The sequence below is a fragment of the Cottoperca gobio genome, chromosome 22 (assembly GCF_900634415.1).
Source record: "Cottoperca gobio chromosome 22, fCotGob3.1, whole genome shotgun sequence".
NCBI lineage: Eukaryota > Metazoa > Chordata > Actinopteri > Perciformes > Bovichtidae > Cottoperca > Cottoperca gobio.
Window position 1 is genome coordinate 2187471 of NC_041376.1, and position 15782 is coordinate 2203252.

Here is a 15782-nt window from a genome sequence, read left to right on the forward strand (position 1 = left end):
AAAGACATTTAAAAAAACAGTTATTAAAGAGTCATAAGAACAGAAATAAAAACAAGTTAACAAGCAAAAGGAAAAAAAGGAAAAGTCCTAAGCCTTGATTTAAAGGAAGTGAGAGTTTTCTGGGAGTTTGTTCCAGATATATGGAGCAGACACGGTTCTTTGGTTTGCATGTGCAACATCTGCTATTAAAAAGGGGTACATTAAAACACACCATCTATGTTGTCTAATTGTATTATGTTGTTTATTCTGTACACACAAACTGACATGAGTTTGAGCATAACAAAATAAATGTGGAATGAACCGTTTAACATGTTTTGCTTTTTTGCATGTCTGTCCGTCCTTTTTTGGGGAGTTATTCAAGGGTCTAAGGACAGTGTGTCATAAACTGTACAGATTGTAAAGCCCCCTGAGGAACATGTGTGATATTGGGCTATATAAATATAAAGTGATTGATTAATTGGCCATTTCAAATTCAGACAGGACACACTGAAACACAATACAAAATACAATGCACAGGGGACTCTGTACCTTTACCCAGGGGGCAGCAGCTGACAGTGTTGATGTAAGGCAGTGTTACTCATTGCACGGCTCGCCAAGCTTTAATTGGTGCTCGCGTGGCAGTGGGCTAAATAAAGGGATGATAGATATGATTATGAGTCAATACAGATATTTCATAAATACAAGCAGGGCTATTACATATAACCCATTAAAACACAGTGTCTGCTCTATTAGCCTACAAATAATACAAATAATAGATAAAAGACGCAAATATAGACAGAAACAAGATCTTTAAACCTGCCCAGCGGAACACTGACTCACTGCGGAGCTGCCAGTTCTGGCGCTCTATCAGCACTACATGGTGAATGTGCTCTTGGACGGGTAGATTTGCAGAGTTTGACAACATCATCCCAGCATTAAGGTAATCCTGCTTGTATTGAATGCATTGGTTGGTTGCATTGCATATTATATGTTCTGGCTGGATGACAGATTAATAAACAGACGTGCTTTTTATGACTGGATGTAGCTTTTCATACTTTGCGGTAAAAGTGGCTCTCCTATTGACTTTGTCCTCTCAATGTGGCTCTCACGTAAACAATAGTGAAGACTTTTTTTTATTTTCTTTGTGGTCATATTCTGCCTCTTTTTGGTTGTTTTGCATCTTGATTTGCATTTCCTAACACGAAATGTAAGCAGTAACTTCAAACAGAGGCTCTGGCCAAGGGGACCCCGTACCTGTTGGGCCCCTGGTTCAGAGCTCAATAGGCCCGTTCAGTAATCCGTCCACGCTGCTGACCATATTCAAAATCATAGCTAAGTGTTTTAGGAATGTGGCTGATCTTCATATTACCCTTTTTCTTGATTTGACTTTGATTTGATATTTTGTTTGGGTACAGTGTTACTTGCATGCGTTATGGTTAATACATACATTTTGATTATAGAAGTCTAAAAAAAATAGGCTACATCTAATTATTCCAAGGGACATACATAAGGGGTTCCTGGTATATTCTCTATCTTTTAATTAAGGGGCTGAAAAACAATTGAGAACCTCAGCTATCTATAACCTTAAGTATTTGAATGAGTAGATGTTGTTGCAGGTTAAAAACAGGGCCTAAACGGACCATAAACATAATCCCAGACTGCAACCCCAGACATAATTTGTAAATTAAACAGTAAAGCATAGGACCGTAGTTGGTCTAAATAGGAGATTGTATATATCTATGGGGGCAGGAGGGTGAGATTTTCATACATCCTGGGGAAGGTTTTGCCTGACAGGCTGTAACCAGGGCATGTAAATCAAAACTTCAATATTAAATTCCAATATTCTCCATTTTCGAACGCTTGGTGGCGCCAAATGTCTTTCTTCATTCCGAGCGCGAGACCTCCCGATGTGTACTTCCTGTTCACTGTTCTCGCCGTTGGCTGCGTACGGAAGCTTTAATGGTCCAAACGCCTTAAGAGGTTCTAAACAGACGTGTTAACGCGGTATTGTCTGTCGTCTTAAAACGTACACGTTTGTTATATTAATACAGACGCAGAACGTGACGCCCCGGGAGGCTGATTACGTCACGAGACAAACGTTTGTTGGGTGTCGCTCAGCAACCACGGTTAACGACTAGTTTCAGTTTTTATTTGACATTGATTGAGGAAGGAAAATAACTCTGGATTCAGCTATTAGTTCATTTTACAACTTGTAGGACCTAATCATTTAAATTAAGCGCAATTCAAATAAAATACTAAAGTACTAATGTAAGTCTCTGGGAAATGGTCTTTTTCGGTTCCATGGTATCACGTGACGGACCCGGAAGTTGTGATTTAACAGCTTCTCCTAAACTGTAGGGGGCAGTGTGTAAATCTCACGTCTACAGCATTGTTTCAGAATCACCTTTCTTTGTGAAATAGACTTGAATTAAGCCTAAATAAATTACTTGTGAGTTGGGTATCTTCAAATCCATTTTTTCCTTCGTAAGAATATATTTCTAGTCCATTGCACACCTTTTGTTTAGCCTGTTTGTTCTCCCTGCACATATATAATCCTGCTCAGAGATACTTCTACAGCTGTGTTGTGCACTTTTATCTCATCTGAAATGGACCTGAAGGATCTTTTCTTTTACAAAACCTTGAAAAGACACCGGATTCTGACTATTAGGTAGTTGTACTTTAGTTGAGTGTTTACCTTCTAAGCTCGCTCCACTAAATGTATCTGACACCAGACAAACAGCCAGGCTGTTATATTGTAAACAAGCCTGTGAATTCCACTTGGCTGTGTCTCTGGAAATTTCCACCTCGTGAGACTGCAGTCTTGGCGCTTCACAACAAACAAATGTTAAAAAGCACCTGACCCACAGCGTGCAGGCCACGCCCACACAGCGCGCTGATTTATTTCGCCGTCTCCTATTGGCTACTCCGAAGGTGTGTCACTCAACCTGACGTCACACGCTGTATATGAAAGAGGAGCGCGCTGCTGTTAATACAACTTTATAACACCTTATAAACATTTATCATCACTGATCACTTCGAAATAATGCAACTAAAGTTATTGTTTCCAAGAAAATAATTTTTTTGATAATCTAATCTTCATTTTAGTCTTCCGATTCAGCAGCTCATGAATATTAAGTAGATTCAGCAGCTCATGAATATTAAGTAGATTCAGCAGCTCATGAATATTAAGTAGATTCAGCAGTAATAAAACCAGCATGTTGCGCCAGCGCGGACTCATTCAGCATCCAGCAGCCGGCGCAACATCTCGCGGCGCCTTCATCACACTTTCTCTGGGACGATTCTGATTATTTAGAAAACAATAATAAATTAATAATGGCTTTGAGAGGAACTCTATTCCGTCTTCTCAGATCTAAACTCGGCCACACGTGCCAACAAAGCAGAGCACAATCCGTGGCTGTGCTGGGAGCTCCGTTTTCAAGAGGACAGGTAAGAAAATGTTATTGTGACTTTTTTTTATCTTAAATTTAAAATAAAACTACGAGTTAAATCCTTCCTGTTTTTTTTAATAACAGAAAAGAAGAGGTGTGGAGCACGGGCCTAAAGCCATCAGAGATGCGGGGCTCATCGACAGGCTCTCCGGGTTAGGTAGGTGAGGGGGGGACGGGGCATAATCACGGAGCCGGTTCCGCTGCGTTACATAACCTGCATGTTTACACAGATTTATCGCCTCGCCGTCCTCCGGTATTCTTCCAGCCTGTTACATCACAGGAAGGCTGTAAATACAAACATCCGGCAGAGATTATTACAGCATGCACTGATTTAATACCCTAAAAGGTCTTTTCATCCTCCTTTAACCGACATTGTGTAGAGGAAGTTCCCAGTGAAACAGAATATGAACATGCAGGCTACTTAAAGACATTGCAATAATCGCCACGTAGTTTGTTTTTAAGTATATTTTTGCAAGAAGGCCTAGTTTCACAGCACAATATAAGAATAGAGCCTCATTAAGAAAAAGTAATGGCGACTACATGATAGAGCTTTATTCAGTCCCCGCGGGGACATCCACTGAAGCGATGCAACACAAGGGCAATAAGTGTCCGAGAGTCCCTCTGTGGGACACCAGAGGACAGAGAGGACACTGTGGCGACTCTGCACCATGCAACATAATGTATGTTCCTTTCTGTTTGTTACCCGGACAAGCCACATGTCTGGTTTAGTCATTCTTGTGCACATGCTCGGAAGGGCGCAGGAAGAGGATAGGCGGGTGATGAATTTCCACTCTGTCGTCACTGCAGACAGACTCCCCCCCCCCCCCCCCCCCTCTTTAACAACTCATTTTATTATGCGCTTCTGCTGCTGGAGATGAAAGAGGACACATCACACGGAAAGAATCCGATGGTTTTTTTAGAGCTCAGGTCAATGAGGTTGCATTGTGCTGGAAATCCAACGCCTACACAACAAAGGAGATTTAGCAGAGAGGGCGGTGATGCAGAGAGAGATTACCTTCAGTCACTGCAGGAATACTAAAAGACTTCTAATGAGATAAACTCATGAAGTCTGTCTGCAGACACAGACCAGTCTGAATACCAAGGTTACATAATAGAATCATCTGGTGCAATAACTCTCAAAGTCTTTTGAATATGATGTATGTTAATTAGGGTTACAACTAACGATTGTTTTCTCCTGAGAAATGTCAACCCAAAAGATATTCACTTTAATATTAAATAAAACAGAAATGTGCACATTTGAGTGGCTGAAAGCTGCATTTTTGGACGATTTTACATGAAAACTTTAACGATTAATCCATCAAAATAGTTGATGGAATGAGAAATGAGTCAACTAATCGCTGCAGCTCTAATGTAATTATTAATAATAAAGTTTTATATTCGGTTAAGATCAAGACAAACACCAGTTGATGCGAACATACATCTTATAATAATAAAAGCGCCATCATACAGCTAGTCTTCACACGATGAGAACGTGAGGAGGTCACGGGAAGAGTCTGCTGTTGACTCCACAGCAGATTAAAAGCCGGCTTCATATGTATGATAAGGTTGCTATAAATACTCAACATATACTTTTGAGCGGTTAAACATAATAACGTCTTAAAACTAAATGTTCGGCCTTCACTACACAGAGGTTTCATTCAGTCATGGAGGTGTGAGATGGTGAAGGACCTGTTCCTGTGTTGCAGCCAATTAAAGTCCATCAGCTGTAAACATCAGATGTTGAGCAACAGGTGTCGTCCTCTCAGAATGTTTTACAGCTGGGATGTTATTTTATTTATAGCTGACATACTTTCATGCTTCTTGCAGAAGCCACACGGTTGTTACGTTTCATATTCTTTACTGTTTGCTCATCCTTATTATTAGCAATGTTTATTTTTCTGCAGTCAGTTGGAATCAACAGCACTTAATATGATAAAATATATATTTAGTTATGGCCCATATGTTTAAACCTGGAAATGTAATATATTAATGAAAGATGCATTTGGGATTGCCTAGTTTGGAAGTCACTTGAGAACTATCCACACGCTAAGATGCATCTAAAATACACTTTAGCAGAGGAAACGTAGAATCCTGATACATTTAATTATTGATAATATCATAATCTTACGCTTTCTTTTAAACCCCTTTTATGATAAGAAACAAAGAACACGACATCATTTTATCAGGCTGTACAGTATTTAATATAAAGAGTAAATATAATAATGTCCTGACTCTGGGTCATCTTCCTGATCCAGCTGAGCCCAACGTTAGAAACCCCAACTCAACTAAACACCATCTTTAAACTCTCAGCTTCTCCAAACATGTCTCAGTAAAACACAAAGAGGCACGACATCTACCCAGTGATCAGGATGGAAGTGCCGTCCGTGCACGTCGCAGCTATAATCTGCCATTTCACAGCGAACAGAAGAAGCCTGTTGCTGCTGTAACAGACTTTTTGAATTGTCCTGCAATAGATGCTCAAGATTGCATCAAGACAAGGGCTATTCCTGTCCCGGCTACGAATGGAACTGATCCGCATCGGTTCCCCTCAGATCAGCAGAGTAACACGACACTGCCACAAAGGCTCACATCTCCCGATGAACCTCCGACGTGGGAGATCACATCACTTGTTTACTTCGCAGTCCGTGTCCTAAACCGAGTGGAAAGATTTAAGTCTTCGCTGCCGCGGCTACTTATGCAACACTGAAACCTGAGCCGACTGTGGGAATGGGGAGAGTGCTCCGTCACTAATGTTCCACAGGCTTTCAATGACTCTGCAGGGGACACGTGTCATGCTAAAGAATAGGGACGACATTTCCTTTATGAGGATAATGGTGAAAGAGTTGTCTCACTGGCTTTCACAGCAGAGAGGGGAAGAATTAAACTGTCAGGAATCAGCATGAAAGAAACATTATTATCTGTCATGCACTACAAATATTAGTTTCTCAGAATGCAAAGTGCCGTTTGTGGCAAGCTGCCAAACTGTCTGCAGAAAGGTGCGGCCGCCAGAGATTAAGTTTTGTTTTCACCCGACGCCTGCTATAGAAGCTGCAGATTAACTACACCTGGCACCTGCTGCACAAACATTTCTTCAACAAAAAGAATCTGAAACGAACAAATTGCAGGTTCCTTCCGTGCAACAGTCGGACGTCCTGCAGCAGAGCTCTACACGTTACTCACTGAACACGTCACCCTGAGAGCCACTCAGTTAAACGCCCGTCCTAAAAGCATCAAGTGCTTTAATTGAGCTTCTTGTCGTTGTGTTTCTCAGACTACTCTGTCCACGACTTTGGCGACCTCAACTTCCACCACCTGGAGAAGGACGAGCCCTACATGGACGTGAAGTTCCCTCGCTCTGTGGGCGGAGCCAACAAGATGCTGTCCGGCGCCGTGAGCAGAGCAGTCGGCGCCGGACACACCCTCGTCATGCTGGGAGGTGATCACAGGTAATTATCTAATGTCTTCCGTTTAAAAACAAAAAGGTACAATACGCAACATTTCCACATTAAAATGTCCGAAAATGATGTTCATAAACTGACTGTTGATCCAGTTTTAAGACACTTTCTACATCCTGGTGTTTTTAACTCTATATTTGAAGGATGAAGGATTTTAGTCCTGAATGTCTGGATCTTAAGTTCTCACAGAAACAAGCTGACAAACGTTAGCTGTTAGATCATAGCTGCTCCTCCCAGTGTTCACCAAACTGCACCTGGGAAACACTCATTTTTAACTTGAAACTGCTTTATTTAGTATTTTTATCAGTTTAACTTTGCATATCTATTAGTTCAGTAGAAGAGGAGACCTCTGAGGATAATTCGGCTCCTGTTAAAAACCTCCTGAACGTCTGGATCTTAAGTTCTCAGAGAAACAAGCTGACAAACGTTAGCGGCGCCAAACAGAGAAGGTGACAAACTCCCATGATCCCGCGCTACGTCACAACGCCACTAAACTCTTTTGTTATTGCTTTGATTGAGACGCCTCGTGGCAGAACGTGACATGTTGTGAAATGTTGCGAGTCCCTTGCGAGGGTTCTCATCCTCTGAATGTGACCGACACAAACACCAGATATTTATAAGACCTTCCTTCTCATTTCATGAAGCCTTGCTATTGGATCAGTGGGAGGCCACGCCCAGCAGTGTCCTGACCTGTGTCTCATCTGGGTGGACGCTCATGCAGATATAAACACGCCCATGTCTTCTCCATCAGGAAACCTCCACGGCCAGCCCGTGGCGTTCATGCTCAAAGAGCTGCAAGACAAGGTGAGGAGGAGGATTAGGATCTCTTTGCAGCAGTCGACAGTATTTACACAAAGAGTTAAAAGCCTGAAAACATTTCCTTATATTATAATATATATTATAATATACATTATATTATATTAATCGTCTGATTTGACGTCATTGCAAAAGAAAAACATTACTTTTGACCTGCTCACACTAACCTCAGTATAAATGTCAGATATCACCCGATGTTCTTTATTCCATCGTCTCCGCCTGTGCCCCACAGATGCCAGATATCCCCGGCTTCTCCTGGGCCAAGCCCTTCCTGTCCTCGAGTGACCTGGTGTACATCGGCCTGCGGGACGTCGACCCCGGAGAGCAGTAAGTACACGCCATCACTTCTTTAAGTAAGCACAACTGTGAAACCAGTTGTTGATGGTTTTGATTGTGTACTGCAGCCACATCCTGAAGACCCTGGGCATCCAGTACTTCACCATGAGGGACATCGACAGACTCGGCATCCAGAGAGTCATGGAGGTCACGCTGGACCATCTTCTGTCGAGGTATCTCTCACACATTATCTGCACTCCTGCTAAAGTCCATTTACTTGATTTGATAAATGATTGCTCACGTCTGAGTGGAAGTTAATCTTCTCTCACCTCGAACAGAAAACAGCGACCGATCCACTTGAGCTTCGACATCGACGCATTCGACCCGTCTCTGGCTCCGGCTACAGGAACGCCGGTGAACGGCGGTTTGACCTACAGGGAGGGAATCTACATCACAGAGGAAATCCATAACACAGGTACAGAGGACTGCACAGCTTGATGCACGTGGGGGCCGGTGGCTTATTGCACTTTTCATTGGTCGTCTTTGAGCTCATTGTTGCCAACTTGTAAGTCGCGAGCGCAGTGTCCGATGGTCGTCGTCTCTTGCAGCTCTCTGTGTCTCTGGCTTTAAATGAAACGTGTGAATATGTCGCAGGTCTGCTGTCGGCCATGGACCTGGTGGAAGTAAACCCGGGGCTCGGGGCTAACCGCGAAGCCGTGGAGGCCACCGCCTCTTTAGCGGTGGACGTCATCGCATCGTCTCTGGGTCAGACGAGAGAAGGCACCCCCGTGTCCATCGATGAGATCCCGTCTGTGAAGGACGACACGGAGCAGCTGCGTCTCTGAGCGCGCGACGCCACGCTTTGAACTTTATCAGCATTCCACGACCTGCACGCGAGACTGGATCTGAAAGTAGCTGAAAGGTTTTGTTCTCATCTCTTTAGTGTCTCATGAACTATTGTCTGAACTCCTCACCCGAGCGACTGAAAGTTAACTTCGTCCCGATGATGGAAATGCTTTGGATTTAAAGCGGTAATACGAACTTATTTTGGTAATAAGATGCTGCATATTTATAACGCGTTGTTTGGAGGACTCCCAACGTTTAGTGGCTGAGCCAGTTACTAAACATAATGATGTGTTTGCACTTTTGGACCAGCTGTGGTTACTGTTTTCTTTAGTTACTTTTGTATTTTCACAATACTTATACTAGGGTTTAGTGTGTATTAATATTTACTGACTACATGCTGGCTATTAATCTTGAAAAGATGCTCGACTTGATGTTGCCACTAAACGACTGTTGTCCCTGTAACAGAGTTTATATTTTGGTCTTCCATAAATGTGATTTACATTTTTTGTTGGTGTCCAGTCGTCTTATTTCATTTCATTTGAATAAACAAAGTAAACGGAGAACTCTACGTTCATAAACCTGAGAGTACACGTGTATATTATATAGAAACTCAGATAAAATACACACTAGTGGCAATACTTGAGGTTTAAGTAGATTTAATCATCTAATAAAGGTAACACTTATTTCCTTTTCAAATAAACATCTTTGTTTTGCATTTGTTCCCATCGTTCTTATAAAGTTTTTATTTTATACATTTGTGCCGTTTTAAATCTCTACATTTGAGCATAAGTTTAAATAAAGTTTGATGCTTATTGTTTTGTCTCTACAGTAGATAAGGTATGAAACTATAACGTAATCATTATATTATATAATTATACATGTGGTTATAAAACCATAGGATTTACTTTTAGCGAGGTTAACGTAAAGGACATTTCAGATAAATCCCACGTCTCCCTGATCCACAACTTGTTTGTGTACTTGGCGTCACACCTGTGCAGAACAACGTCAGTGGCAGGTGTGGCACTTCAACACAGAACTTAATAATAACCTTAACTTCATCGTCACAGATGCTGTTGACGGTTCAGCTCCGCAGCGGATGTTTGGCTGCCGTCCCTGAGGATATCAGATACAATACAAACTGAGGTTAAACATTAACTTTAATGACGTGGATACTGAGAAATAAGGAACAAGGAAGCTTATTTCTAACAGTGATTAGACAACATTATGAGCCGTGAACAATATCGCATGAATTAAAACAGGTTTGGCCAAAATGAGCTAAACAACCACTTTGATACGGGGCATGAGGACGCGTCATCATTTACTGCCGTGTGTGTGTGTGTGTGTGTGTGTGTGTGTGTGTGTGTGTGTGTGTGTGTGTGTGTGTGTGTGTGTGTGTGTGTGTGTAACATTACTGCCACGGGTTTCTTTTGGCTAGAAATGTATTTTAATCGTCACTAATCTGTCGCTTTGAGTCCCATTTAGAACATGGGGTAGTGGTGCACTTCAGCCTCTTGTGGTCACAATGAGTATTACAACAAGAATTACCGTGAACTTTTGTGTGTGTGTGTGTGTGTGTATATATATATTTTTTTTTAAATACATATATAAAAAATATATATATATATAAAAAATTATTTTTTATATATATATATATATATATATATATATATATATATATATATATATATATATATATATATATATATAAAAAATATTTATATATTTTTTGTTTAAATATATATATTTTTTAATATATGTATATAAGTATATATAAGTAAGTATGGCACATTTAGGGTCGCTGCTTGGAGGTTTAAAGCAGTGCCTTATTCTTTGTGGAGAATCTCCGTTTTACAGATTTGTGGAATATTATTATTTAATTATAAGTCGACAAAATGCTGTTAGTGTTAGTCAACTAACCATGTTTAGTTAAGGACAGCCTTAGTAACAATACAACTGTTTAGAGAACGAATAATAAAGTTTCCCCAATCTGAGAATTTATAACATTTCACAAGTACAGACGCCGGAGGAGCTGCACGTGATGATCCCGACAGAATCATCTCGGGGTCTGTAGCGGCAAATCCAGAAAGTCATCCTGCAGGGCGTCAACGGTAACAACGGTCCGATAACAAACTAAAAGTGCAAATCGCAGGTCAGTTTCTGCAGGTTTGGTCAAATGAGCGTCAGCTGGGACAGAATCCCCGCTCAGTGAAAGGTTGGCTGGATACAGCAGAGGAGCATTATTGCTACAGGACAGATGTGCAGAGTCTGGGCTCGCCCGCGTCATCGGAAGAACTTCAGATAAATCACAGCACCGAGAATGGCCAACTCCATGATTATGATGACACCCAACAGCAACTTGTTGGTCATCAGCCTACAAGACAACGAAAGAAGAGCGTCAACATTAAACACAGCGTAGGGATGATATGAGCGCACCACGTTATCCCGAGAATCATCCAATATGATTCTGATTAAAGAAATATGATTAAAACTGTCAAATAGCACAAACACGTCACAGATGAGACGCATCCTGTTCTTAACGGACATCATAAGGTGACATGAGGTCCCGCTGCATCAATAACAATCACTTCTTCAAATCCCATGTGAGGATATTAATTATAGAAATAATGTCAAAGTGGAGAATCCAACATTCAAACATTTAGAGCGTCGTGAAGAAAACAAAAGCATTTCAATGTATTTTCTATTTCAGGGGAAGCGCTCACCGCCGTGACATGGCACGAAGGATCTTTCTACTCCGACTGAGATTCTCTCCCGTGTTCACCAACTGGAAAATACAAGAATACATTTAACATAATACAAAATACAAAATACAACAATTAGATAATAAAACAATCCAATATAAACAAATATCAACACAGTTAGTGAGGAAGTTCATGCATGTTAGTTGACACAGTTTGAGTAACGCCGACGCTTTGTGTTGCAAAATCAGACAATACAGTATACACACACACATACAGTACAAACACACACACACACACACATACAGTACAAACACACACACACACACATACAGTACAAACACACACACACACACATACAGTACAAACACACACACACACACACATACAGTATACACACACACGTACAACACATGTACAGCACACACACACACACACATACAGTACAAACACACACATACAGTATATACACACACGTACAGCACACACACACGTACAGCACACACACACGTACAGTATACACACAGCACACACACGTGCAGCACACACACACATGTACAGCACACGTACAACACATGTACAACACACACACACACACACACACACACACACGTACGTACACACACACGTACACACACACACACACATGTACAGCACACACACACCCCCCCCCCGCTCACTCTGTTTCTGCTGCGGTCCAGCTGCTCCCTCTGCTCTCCCAGCTCCTCGATGATATCTGTCCCGACCTGGTCCGTCTCCGCAGCGATGCGAAGCGTTCGTTCGATGCTCTGGCTGGTGTTGTGCAGCGAGTCTGTGCCCTGGAGCAGCAGCGCTCTCTGGGACTGCACGTGTGTCTGCGGAGGTGGACAAAATAAGACGTCTGTCCAAGCTGTCATCACTTTAGACATTTGTGGGAATTGTTAGAATTGGCGTATGAATTTTTGAGTTACGGCCAAAAACGTGGTTTGTGAGGTCAGTGTCCTTGACCTTTGACCCCCAAATTCTAACCAGATGTTTGTGCCAAATTGTAATAAATTCCCTCCAGAACATGAAGTCTCCAGCCACGGAAATAATTCTCTTACTCTCTGTGACGCTTTTTATTGAGAGCATCTAAAAATCGTTCTCATATATTTTTGCAAATATACGTATTAAAGTTTAAGTGTTAAACAAAATAAAACGTGCAAACAAGGAAGTAAATATTTAAATGTTGGGGACAGATTGGAATAAAGACAAACAGTTGGTGGTTTGTTATTGACACCGTCAAAGATAAAACAGCAGTTCACTAACGTTGCGTCTCCGTGTAGACCAATGGGACTGAAGCGTCCCGACGTGCAGCTTTAAAGAAACTAAATGTCCTTCATAGTTTCCACATTATACAGTTATAGTTTTCTTACCAACGATTCTACTTGAATTCATTCCAGGGGATATTTAAACCGTTTAAAGTAAGTGTGTCAACTTCTACACACTGCGTACTCACACAATCAATTTATTGATTTCCTGCATTTTCAAAAAGTAGAAAATAGACGCGAGCTTCTTCCTTTAGAGACAAAACAAGTTCTTCCACTGATATTTGAGATAGATGCAACGTTCCTCCTTGTAAGTGTTGATACCTGTCATGATGAGACGACGCCGTGCTTTCAGAACATATGAATGTCAACAGCCACACACTCACACTTTGTTGGTTTTGTGATGAATAGATGCCTTGGTGACTTCCTTCCACTGCCTGGGAAGAAGAACCGAAGCCCGGAGCCGAGTTCTTCATGTCCCTCTGCAGCTTGGCCAGATCCCGCTGGTACATCCGCAGCTTTGTACTCATTGTGTTTCGGTAGGAGGACGGGGCCGCACGCAGCTCTTCTTCCATTCCTTGTAACTGGAGACGGGTAAAAAGAAAAACTGTAATTAGCTTGTGAACACAAATCTATTGATACTAAAAGGCAAAGATATATTAGATATATAGAAACTTTACTTTTTAAAAGCTGATGCATTGTTGTACAAATTAGTTTGTTAGATATTTTATTTATAATATTTTAAATGTAATAGTTCCTTTTTTATCTCCAATATTTGCCCTTATTTTTTCATTTAAATGTCTTTTTACTGCACTTAATTTATAATCTCTTGGCTCTTTAATGTATTTAAATGTCATTTTATAATGTGTTACCTTTGCACTATGTCTGAATGCTTTAAATGTTTTATTGTAAGGCACTTTGAATTGCATTGTTGTTGAAATGAAACTTTCCTTAAGTACAGTTATAAATTCCTCGTCAAGATCGTCACTGCGGTTTTTAAACAACAGAGTACAAGCAGGACAACGTGCTGCTGTTCACTCTGATAGTAGAGCAGAATACAAAACACAGAACAAACACAGCAGCTCACCACTTCCTCAGCCTCCCCCTGCCTCTCATCGAAGGTCCTCACCAGCCTCTTCCTCTCCTCTGGAGACACAAACACAGGGTCACAGCTGTACATACTGTGTGACCTGTGTGACCTGTGGTCCCTTTAACTACCAGTGCACCCACGATGACACATAATCACTGTGGACAAAGTGGCAAAGCTCTTCCCATTTGTCCTAATATTGTGGAATCAAATTGACAAGACAGAAAAAATAATTCATCTTGCTTTCACACAATGGAAGTCTCTCATCATTCCTCTCATATATATATATATATATATATATATATATATATATATATATATATATATATATATATATATATATGCAAATATATAAGCACAAAGAAAACATACAACCACTGTATGTCACCATTCATCATTAGGATGATGTTGCTGTGAGTTACATTTATCGACGAGTCTTTAATCCACCTGTGTTCTCTGTCTCCACTGTTGTTCTTCTGACTGTAGCACAGTAAGCTAACGTTAGCAACATGAAGTGTTTACCTCCGTGGCACCTCAGCACCGCCTCTGGAATCAGCTTCAGCTCCTCGTACAGAGATTTGTAGATTTCCTGCAACTTCTCGAATTCCTCCGACGACATTTTTGCGTTGAATGAGGCTCACCTGCCTTTCCTTTACTACTTCGTCTTTCCGTGTTTAGAAACACTAACAACCGGAACAACTGTAAGGCAAGCTAGTTTTGCTTTGATGATAATCAGATCCACGGGACGCTTCCGCTTTGGGGTCCTCGGGATCCAGCGCTGAAACGCCTGACCAAAGATCAAACACGACTATTTATTTAAATGATTTATTTTAAACCAACAAATAAAACAAGCCGAAAGTAACATCTAAATAGGAATACAACTAACTAAAATGACGCACATTTTTGATAAAAACTATTTAAAAACCTTTGTTGACTATTTTATTCAGGCACTACTCGGACAGCTTTCCCAGAGTTAAAAACATTATTTACCAAAGATATGTACACTACTACATTTCATTTAAGTTATTTATTGGGGGAAAGAAAAAGTTTTAAGCCTTAAATGTAAACTTTTAAAATTGTACATGTTTATGTAATTATTTATTTATTTGTGTCCATGCTTATTGTAGCCTTGCTTTTAAAATGTTTGCATTGTTCTTGATAGTAATTAATAAAATATTGTTCCTAAAATCATTTGTATCATAAGATCAAATAAGGTTCCTGGAGAGAAAAACATTAAGATATAAGAAACATTACATCTACTTGTATTACTTAGTCTGATAAAGTAATCTGATTCCCTAAAATTGTTTATATCCACTTTTATTCACCCCCCCCCCCCCCCCCCCCCCCCATACTAATATAAACACAATCAAATGATTCTAATGTCATTATATATAAATAAAATATCTTTTAATTAATGTAAATAAAAACATGGGTGTAATTCTAATTTAAAACAATAAAGATGTAACCTTCTCTCGCCAGGCTGCAAACACTACAATCTCTTGGTTTAGAAATAAATGAAATAATTATTTTTCTTCACTATTCATATTAGAATCAGAAATCCTTTATTCGTCCCACTGCAGGGAAATGTGCAGATGAAAGACAGAAATAAAGTAAGTAGGCTAACATGATAAATAAATAGACACACGAGTAATAAAATAAAATAGATAAAAGTGACCTAGCAGCCAGTAATAACAATAATAAATACTATAAAAGCGATGCACACCAATAATAATTGTCATACTACGTCACAATTTCTCGTTTTTTTTTCAAATTGTATTTATTCATTCATTTTCAAAATAAAAACATAAAAACTACAATCCCATGATTCCGTGCGCGGTGGCTCTTTCACCCCTGCTACGCTCTGCACCCCTTTCTGCTTTGACATCAGCTGT

General features: G+C 40.5%; 2 protein-coding genes across 2 annotated transcripts; one reads left to right on the top strand and one right to left on the bottom strand.

Moving 5' to 3' along the window:
- The first annotated feature begins 3197 nt into the window (after positions 1-3197).
- Positions 3198-9327, top strand: arg2 (arginase 2). The gene is made up of 8 exons (XM_029460852.1): positions 3198-3426; positions 3513-3585; positions 6700-6874; positions 7528-7687; positions 7932-8026; positions 8104-8208; positions 8314-8450; positions 8630-9327. Exons 1-8 carry the CDS (start codon positions 3313-3315, stop codon positions 8818-8820), a joined length of 1050 nt encoding a protein of 349 aa, XP_029316712.1. The 5' UTR covers positions 3198-3312; the 3' UTR covers positions 8821-9327.
- Positions 9328-10680: 1353 nt separating this feature from the next.
- vti1b (vesicle transport through interaction with t-SNAREs 1B) lies at positions 10681-14653 on the bottom strand. The gene is made up of 6 exons (XM_029460854.1): positions 14413-14653; positions 13891-13949; positions 13190-13387; positions 12198-12371; positions 11542-11603; positions 10681-11192 (listed from the first exon to the last, which is right to left on the bottom strand). The coding sequence occupies exons 1-6, from the start codon at positions 14507-14509 to the stop codon at positions 11102-11104; spliced, it is 681 nt and encodes a 226-aa protein (XP_029316714.1). The 5' UTR covers positions 14510-14653; the 3' UTR covers positions 10681-11101.
- Between the last annotated feature and the right edge of the window lie 1129 nt (positions 14654-15782).

What these genes read in the sequence shown, in the direction of transcription:
- arg2 (XM_029460852.1), top strand. Translation starts at nt 3,313, where the DNA reads ATGGCTTTGAGAGGAACTCTATTCCGTCTTCTCAGATCTAAACTCGGC. An exon ending in CTCCGTTTTCAAGAGGACAG is followed by an intron (nt 3,427 to 3,512) that starts GTAAGAAAATGT and finishes TTTTAATAACAG; the next exon opens with AAAAGAAGAGGTGTGGAGCA. An exon ending in CTGGACCATCTTCTGTCGAG is followed by an intron (nt 8,209 to 8,313) that starts GTATCTCTCACA and finishes CACCTCGAACAG; the next exon opens with AAAACAGCGACCGATCCACT.
- vti1b (XM_029460854.1), bottom strand. Translation starts at nt 14,509, where the DNA reads ATGTCGTCGGAGGAATTCGAGAAGTTGCAGGAAATCTACAAATCTCTG. An exon ending in GGTGCTGAGGTGCCACGGAG is followed by an intron (nt 13,950 to 14,412) that starts GTAAACACTTCA and finishes TTGTGTCTCCAG; the next exon opens with AGGAGAGGAAGAGGCTGGTG. An exon ending in TGGACCGCAGCAGAAACAGA is followed by an intron (nt 11,604 to 12,197) that starts GTGAGCGGGGGG and finishes TGTATTTTCCAG; the next exon opens with TTGGTGAACACGGGAGAGAA.